Genomic DNA, 9,312 nt, shown 5'->3' on the forward strand with positions numbered 1-9,312 from the left:
GGGACTATCATTTGCTTTCAACAGGACAATGACCCAACACATATCCAGGCTCGAGGGTGCCAGGCTGCTTTTCATTACGCACACCTGTCACCATCATTACGGGCAGCTGCACAATATTGGACTCACCTGGACTCCATTACTTTGTTGATTACCCCTCTATATTTGTCTGCTCTTCAGTTTGTTCCCTGTGTCAGCATTGATGTCGTTATTTCTCCCCTGTCCAGACGCTGTTCCTGTTCTGTTTCATYTCTGTGTTTCATTAAATGTTCACTCCCTGTACCTGCTTCTCGTCTCCAGCGTTGATCCTCACAGTAAGGGGCAGCAGGTAGCCTAGTGGTTAGAGCGTTGGGCCAGTAACCGAAAGGTTGCTAGATTGAATCCCCGAGCTGACAAGGTAAAAATCTGTCGTTCTGCCCCTGAACAAGGCCATCATTATAAATAAGAATGTGTTCTTAACTTCTTTGGGGTAGGTGGCAGTATTTTCATGTCCGGATGAAAAGCATGCCCAGAGTAAACGGCCTGCTACAAAGCCATAAAAGCTAGAATATGCATGTTATTAGTAGATTTGGATAGAAAACACTCTGACGTTTCTAAAACTGTTTGAATGATGTCTGTGAGTATAACAGAACTCATATGGCAGGCAAAAACCTGAGAAGAAATCCAACKAGGAAGTGGGAAATCTGAGGTTGGTCGATTTTCAACTCAGCTCCTATTGAAGATACAGTGAGATATTGGTCATGTTGCACTTCCTAAGGCTTCCACTAGATGTCAACATTCTTTAGAACCTTGTCTGATGCTTCTACTGTGAAGTGGGGGCAAAAGAGAGTGGAATGAGTCAGAGGTCTGCCAGCAGCCACGAGCTGACCATGCACGTTCATATGAGAGTTTGCTCCCGTTCCATTTGCTTTTCTGAAGACAAAGGAATTCTCCGGTTGGAACATTATTGAAGAATTATGTTAAAAACATCCTAAAGATTGATTCAATACTTCGTTTGTCATGTTTTTACAGACTGTAATATAACTTTTTTAACTTTTCGTCCGTACTTTCCGCTGGACTTGTCCGCGCGTCGTGAGTTTGGAAAGTGTACTGAACGCTAGAACAACAAGGAGGAATTTGGACATAAATGATGGACATTATCGAACAAAACAAACATTTCTTGTGGAACTGAGATTCCTGGGAGTGCATTCTGATGAAGATCATCAAAGGTAAGTTAATGTTTATAATGTTTTTTAACTTCGTGTTGACTGCAAAATATGGCGTAATATTTGTGTCTTGATTGGGCTCTGAGCACCGACCTCAGATTATTGCATGGTTGCTTTTATTCGGTTAAAAGCTTTTTTGAATATATGACACAGCGGTTGCATTAAAGGAAGTGCATCCAAAATATCCATGCATAACAGTTGTATCTTTTAGCAATGTTTATTATGAGTATTCCTTTAAATTGATGTGGCTCTCTGCAAAATCAAAGATGTTTTGGAACTTCTGAAACGGAAGGCACCAATGTAAACCTCAGATTTTTGGATATAAATATGAACTTTACTGAACAAAACATACATTGTATTGTGTAACATGAAGTCCTATAGAGTGTCATCTGATGAAAGATCATCAAAAGTTAGTGATTAATTGTATCTATATTTCTGCTTTTTGTGAATCCTCTTTTGGCTGGAAAAATGGCTGTTATTCTGTGGAATAGCACTCACCTAACATAATCGTTTGGTTTGCTTTCGTCATAAAGCCTTTTTGAAATCGGACACTGTGGCTGATTTACAACAAGTGTATCTTTAAAATGGTGTTAAAATACATGTCTGTTTGAGGAATTTTAATTATGGGATTTCTGTTGTTTTGAATTTGGCGCCCTGTAGTTTCACTGGCTGTTGAAGAGGTGAGACGCTACCGTCTCACGTACCCTAGAGAGGTTAACTGACTTGCCTAGTTAAATATATATATATTTTTTAAAGTACATTAAAAAAAGTAAGGGCTATTTGACCAAGAAGGAGAGTGATGGAGTGCTGRGATGACCTGGCCTCCACAATCACCCGACCTCAACCCAATTGAGATGGTTTGAGATGATTTGGACCACAGAGTGAAGGAAAAGCAGCCAACAAGTGCTAAGCATATGTGGGAACTCCTTCAAGACTGTTGGAAAAGCATTCCAGGTGAAGCTCGTTGAGAGAATGCCAAGAGAGTGCAAAGCTGTCATCAAGGCAAAGGGTGGCTACTTTATAGAATCTAAAATATATTTWGATTTGTTTAACACTTTTTTGGTTACTACATGATTCCATATGTGTTATTTCATAGTTTTGATGTCTTCAGAAAATTGTAAAAATAAAGAAAAACCCTTGATTGAGTAGGTGTGTCCAAACGTTTGTCTGGTACTGTACATAGTAATTCAATCAATCAATCAATCACCTAACCAAACCTACATGTACATACAGTGCATTCGGAAAGTATTCAGTGTTATTGCATGTAGATTTAATCTTTAGAATAAGACTGTAACAACAAAATGTAGAAAAAGTCAATGGGTCTGAATACTATCCGAATACACTGTATTACCTCAATCAATCACCCCAACTACCTCGTACCCAAGTACACTGACTCGGTACCGGTACTCCTTGAATATAGCCTGTATATAGCCTTGTTATTGCTATTTTATTGTGTTACTATTTTCTTTTTATCTATCTACTTTTTAACCGCATTGTTGGGGAAAAGCTTGTAAGTAAGCATTTCACAGTAAAGTGTACACTTGTTGTATTCGGTGCATGTGTCAAATAAAATGTGATTTGATTTTGTGAGCTGGAGACAAACAGGTGAGAGTGGTGTGTGCAGGGTATGTGTGTGTATACTGTTGGGCAGGTCATAGTGACTGAACAGTGCCTGGGTAATTCAGGAAACCGCCGGCTTCTTTTGAAACCAATGCTCTCCATTCATCTTCCTCCTCCACCTGCCATGTTCTCTGTGCCTTATCCCCTGTCCTCTGTGCCCTGTCCCCTGTCTGACGATGTAACATAATGTTCTCCAGTCCTGCTCCTGGAAGGAGGCATCTGTTCCAACCCAACAACCAGACGATGTAGATGATTTTTTCTATTAATGGTTTGATCATTAGATGATAAGATGTGTTATTGCTGGGCTGGAACAAAGTCGTGCACAGTCTCCAAGACTAGGATCCAAGAACACTAGTGTAACACAAGCCAGGGGTTCCAAAACAGTTTTCAGATTCTTCTTGAGACCCATCAAGTAGATAAAACCATCCATGTTTCTAGCCACAACTCAATTGGGACCTACCAGTGGGTCCCAAATCTCTTCTTAGTAACATGTATTATAATAGGTAGGTTGGCTTTGTTCTTACCTGGTATGGCTTCTTCATCTGTGGCTCTCTTTGCCTTGCCAGTCTGTCTTTGTGTCTCTGTGAGCTCCTGTTCTTTAGCCAGCTCATCCTGGGACTCCTCTCCATGTAGGGCCTCCATTCCTCCGTCCATCCCTCTCTCCTCCACAGCCTGGCCTATAGAGACTATGCCTCCTGCGCTCTCCCCTCCTCTTAGCAGTAGCACACAGCATAGGGCCAGCAGAACCAAACACACCACTGCAGTATGACCCCCCATCCTCCCTAATCTACAGTAACTACCTCAATGTTCCACAAAATTCTTCTACTTCCAGAAATTCTACCTCAGTGTTCTAAATCAGTATTCTACTAAATAATTCTACCTCACCAAAACACCTCACTGTTCTGTCTCAGTATTCTACTCCAGTGTTCCACACCTTCACTCTAGTGAGGAATATTCTGGAGCTCCACGCGCACTGCAAGCCACAGCCAAACCCACTCACTCAAAGCATGAGGCAGGGCTGAACACAGAGAGGAGGGAGGGAGGGAGGAAAAGCAGCCCAAAAACAATGGCTGAGGGAGACAGAGAAAGAATCACCTTCACCTGGCTGACGAGTTGGAACAGGTGCCAAGATCAAAAGGATATTTCAGCACAGATTGAGCAGAGCAGCTCKCMGGAGAAGCCAGGAGAGGGAAGGCAGAATCCAGGCTGGCTCTATAGATTTGAAAATAGAGCTTAGTCCTGTAGCAGAGTGCTTCTACCAGCTCTTCCCTCCGCAGACTGCCACAGACAGGCACGAATGGAAAGGCTCCCAGGACACTGGATTCCAGAGGAGGAGAGGGGGAGGGGAAAATAGTGGAAAGAGGGTGGGGGTGGACAGAATGTGTGTGTGCTAACAAAACTGAACCCCACAACATCTGTGGACTCATGGAGTGGACTTAGTTCAAAGCAAATGAAAACAATAAAGAACATATTCCACCTCAAACTGGATTTTTTTTTTTTTAGGCAATGTCCCGCTCTCCCTACCATCCAGATTTCAGGGGAACTGTAGCATTCTTTCCTTACGATGTAGCTTAGCAAAGTCTCCCATTAGTTTGAAGGAAAATTCATTCCCAGCCAAGGAGAAACACACACACACACACACACACACACACACACACACACACACACACACACACACACACACACACACACACACACACACACACACACACACACACACACACACACACACACACACCACACACCCACACACCCCACCACACACCACACACACAACCACACACCACACACACACACACACACACACACACACACACACACACACACACACACACACACACATACACACACACACACAGAGAAGGAATAACTATTTGAGCAGATGACAGAAGTTTGCCCTTTTCGGGGCTTTGTGTTTTCTTTGCTCTGCCCTGTCTGTGGCCTCCCCCAGAGAAGTAGTCTCCACTCCAGTACCTCGGGTTAACTGAGACGAATGAATTGGAAAACAAACTGAATTGGAAAAAGATTTGCAGCTACTGGAGGAAGCTTAAATGGAAATGTGTTTTTCAGCACTAAATTATGGTGCTGCAAACAGAAACAGACAGCCTAATAATTCAGAAGGAAAAAAAACAGTTTCAAAAATAAATCTGATTCTAAGCAGGATTGTTTAGATAGTGAGTAGTACTAGTATCTCTTGAGATTTGGCCAAAGGGGCTTATTTTTAAATGTGTTTAGAGTTATAACTCACAAATCAAATTATAAGCATCTGGTTGGAAATTACTCAAAGTGAGTAAGAGGGCTTTGGTTTTGTCCAAAGTGCTCTGATTCAAGTCTATTTTCCCGTACGCATCACAGATTGACCTCTTTTATAGAGACAGTAGTTTTTCCATGACACACAGTTTATTACCAACAAGCTGTGATGTTGGTGGATAAGGGTAGGACAAACATTGCAAGCACATGAGGACCATACAACGCGGTAGAGGAACAATTTATATTGCTCAGATGTCATATTGACCTTTATTCCAGACAAGGATGAGTTTAATGTGTGTGTGTGTGTGCGTGTGTGGTGTGTGTTGTGTGTGTGTGCTTACGTGCGTGCGTGGATGGATGGAGATGACTGTGCTGTTACACCTGATAGATGACTAGGTGATGAGTCCAACTACTGTAGCATGTCTGAATAAACCATCTCATCTCTGCCATTTTTATACACACACACACATACCCTTACACACACAAAAACCTCTCTGCGTGATGAAGTAATTCGCTTTGCTATGGAATTATAATGGTGACAGAACTACATGAGTTTGTATTTAGGATTTTGTCGTCACACATTGAGATTCGTGGTTGCAAGTACACTTCGCAAATGTGTAATTTAATTTTGAAGCTGCCCACTCAAGAAAATGTGTGAAAGATTTAACAAGGGTCGCAAACCTGTAACTTGACATTTGAATACATTCAATAAGATTTGCAAGTATCATTTATTTTCAGAATTATTACAAGTCCATTTATTTACGAGTATGAATATTCTGCTGTGAACCAAAAATACACGCTGGGAGTTCTGTCACTGTTGTCATGCTAACAAGAGATTAGTACATTTGTAAAYCATTTTGTAAATTTGTAGAAAGATATTTGCAGGTGAAAATGTGATTTGCGCTCTGCGAGCAGCACCTTTTACTCCTGACCAATCCGTCCCTCTGCCAAAACCACAACTGACGAACCATTGGCTTGATTGTTCCATCAATCAAATCTCAGGAATTAGCTCCCCACATGAGAAAGAGAGGATGACGTAAATTAACGAAAATGATCTACTTGAAAGTAGTCGTCTCTTTTAACTGTGTTCATCAATTTTTTTTTTGTGAAAGGGCATGACACTAGTTTGCTCATCATGTGAAACATAATGGTACATTGCATTGACAGCTATTGCGTTAGCTAGCTGGCCTCTGACATTCTTCCAAGTTTTACTATCAACAGGCTAGCTTTATCAGGCAACTTTAGATGCGAGGGGAAAACTAATATATGTTCTAGTTAGTTAACCATCTAATTGATGAAGTTGATTGGAAATGCCATTAGATAGTTAAATTGAAACAGCTGGGGGAAATCTAGCTAGCTAATTCCCATCATCATCACTGCAGCGTAGCTAATGTTAGCTAGGTTTCTAGAAAATATTAAATATATATTTGAAGCTATATTTGAAAGACTTGTTACTGACTTTTGAACACTTGTCGAACTACTTCATTCCACTGCTTGTTTATTGATTAATTGGTGACTGAAAAAGTTGGCAATAAAAATGCCCCTCCCAATTTCACTGCAAATAGATTAGCTAGCTAAAAGTAAACTCGTGACAACTTGATCACGCTTATGAATATGTAAAACTGTCTACAAAACTATGGTACATTAAAGGTAGTTGGGGTTCTCAGCGACTTGAACTGAAATTTGAGCAGTGAGGTTAATTTCTTCCCCTTCTGCTCTTTTCCTCAGGTTGAAGCACATCCCTAACTTCCAGACAGATGTAAAGAACTTGAGAACCTCCCAGCCACCAGGAAAATCATATTTTTCTTGGAGTTTATTCACAAGTTAAGATAGAAATAGAACCACACGTTATTTTCCTTCATGCAGAATTGTCGCTAAACTTTTAACTTGGAAAGCTCATTCAATAATACAGACGTGGGTGATTTCTGTCCCAGGGGACAACTGTGTGCACATTTTTGTTCAATTTAGTCAACAATTAGTTGAATGAGGTGTTAGTGAAGTCCTGGAACAAAACTCTGTACACTCCTGTGTAAAGAACCTATGGCTGTCATGACTTCAATTGAATAAATACAGTTACCATTTTCTTTTGTTAATCTATACAGATTTGTCACGTGATTTCCAGGAGACTGGTGGAGATGGATACAACCATAACCCAATGCAGTACATTTTCCTGCATCCAGGTTTATTCATGTATAAAGGACATCACACAGGTGTGCCAACTAAAATATATATCCCAGACGAGACCGAAGAATAGGACAAATAGGCTGTGTTTAGATAGGTAGCCCATGCCTGATATTTTTTTCACAAATTGGTCTTTTMACCAATCAGATCATCTCAGAAAAAGAGCTCATGTGAAAAGATCTGATGTAATTGGTCAAAAGAATTGGGTTGCCTACATTATCAGGTTAGAAGGTAAGACCCAGATGCAGATTGTGTCAAAAGTAACCATGTTTATTACAGCAACAGGGGCAGGCAAACAACAGGTCAAGGCAGGCAGTGATCGATAATCCAGAGTAGTYGGGCGAAGGTACAGGACAGCAGGCAGGCTCAGGTCAGGCAGAGGTTGGTAATCCAAAGGTGGGTCAAAGGTACAGAGTGGTCAGGCAGGCGGGCGAGGAAAAAGAGAGACTGGTACAAGCAGGCGCTGAGCCAAACCACTGGTTGATTTGACAAACAAGACGAACTGGCAACAGACAAACAGAGAACACAGGTGTAAGTACGGAAGATAGGCGACACCTGGAGGGGGGTGGAGACAAGCACAAGGACAGGCGAAACAGATCAGGACGTGACATATTGTTACGTTCCCCAGTTTCTGTGTTGTGGGTTTGTATGTGTGTGTATATTTCAGGAAATGGAAATTGGTTTACCCCATCGCTGATTGGAGCTCTGACCCCTCCCTCTCGTCAGGGGATACAGCTGTCTCTTCATTACCAACTCCTCCAGCTTGATAACAGCCAGTGTTCCTTTGTTAGGGAAAATACCTTATTTTTGATGTTCTGTGTTGGTTGTTGTGGTGGTCAGTGAAAGTTTTGTTGATATTATTTTGTAGCTGCTCCTTCAGAGATATGTGTATGCCAATAGAACTTAGTGTTTTTGGTTAATTGAAAGTGTTCACGTAAATTATTCTGTTTAATTTGTTCCCAGGGGGTGAAGGGGAACGCACCTTGGGAGTGTTTAGGCAAGAGACCTGCGGGCAAACATAACCTGTAGTATTTAATCTGTCTATGCACACTAGGTAAGACCTGGGCGGACCACCCCCTGTATTTTGGTTAGCGCGCCAGTTGGTGCTTAAGGCTAGGTAAGAAGTGGGAAGGCAGGTGAGGTAGGAGAAGGGACTCTAACTTTTACTTTCTTTGCTTTGGTTCCGTCCTGCCCCTTTTCCCCACATTACAGGGAATTTATTATTCCTAAACACGGTAAACAGTGTTTTTCTCTGCCTCTGTCGTCCTTCCCCGCACCTACTATCACATACTTTTTTTCACTCCACGGGGAGTTGATGTAGCGGGGTYTTGCGTTCCCTCCTCCAAGAGGCGTACGTAACACATACATAGTACAGAACATTATTAGTCAAGGACTGAAATAAATACATTTTAAATGTCACACACAGCCTACATATCAGTACATACAATATCTAGGTCTAATAAATYGTGCAGTGCAAATTACAATGCAATATAAAATGGCTGTCTCTTACTCCCTCTCCACCTGAAATGCAATAACAAAAACATGAATAACATTAATCCAACTTTTTCATTCACCAATTAAATCAATAAACAGGCAGTGAAATTAAGTAGTTTGACAAGTGTTCAAAAGTCAGTAACAAGTCTTTAAAACAGCTTCAAATATATATTTATTTTCTAAAAAKCTAGCTAACATTAGCTACACTGCATTGATCCAAGATGGCATAGCAGTCAGACGTCTTTGTTGTTTGTCTTGTCACATGTATATATATTTTATATATTTTTCTTTTTTATATACACTGCTCAAAAAAATAAAGGGAACACTTAAACAACACAATGTAACTCCAAGTCAATCACACTTCTGTGAAATCAAACTGTCCACTTAGGAGGCCACACACACTACTGAGCCTCATTTTGACTTGTTTTAAGGACATTACATCAAAGTTGGTGTGGTTTTCCACTTTAGTGTGGTTTTCCACTTTAATTTTAAGTGTGATTCCAAACCAGACCTCCATGGGTATGTAAATTTGATTTCCATTGATAATTTTTGTTGTGATTGTGTA

The 9,312-nt window shown here is 40.9% G+C and overlaps 1 protein-coding gene across 1 annotated transcript in view; it reads right to left on the minus strand.

The window, feature by feature from the left end:
• Positions 1-3,694, minus strand: part of LOC111957571 (inactive carboxypeptidase-like protein X2) — a 28,905-nt gene extending 25,211 nt beyond the window's left edge. Inside the window, 1 exon segment of the mRNA XM_070436992.1 lies at positions 3,347-3,694. Coding sequence (XP_070293093.1) covers positions 3,347-3,599 — 253 coding nt within the window. The 5' untranslated portion in view covers positions 3,600-3,694.
• Between the last annotated feature and the right edge of the window lie 5,618 nt (positions 3,695-9,312).

The sequence above is a fragment of the Salvelinus sp. IW2-2015 genome, linkage group LG33 (genome assembly GCF_002910315.2).
Source record: "Salvelinus sp. IW2-2015 linkage group LG33, ASM291031v2, whole genome shotgun sequence".
NCBI classification, from domain to species: Eukaryota; Metazoa; Chordata; class Actinopteri; order Salmoniformes; family Salmonidae; genus Salvelinus; species Salvelinus sp. IW2-2015.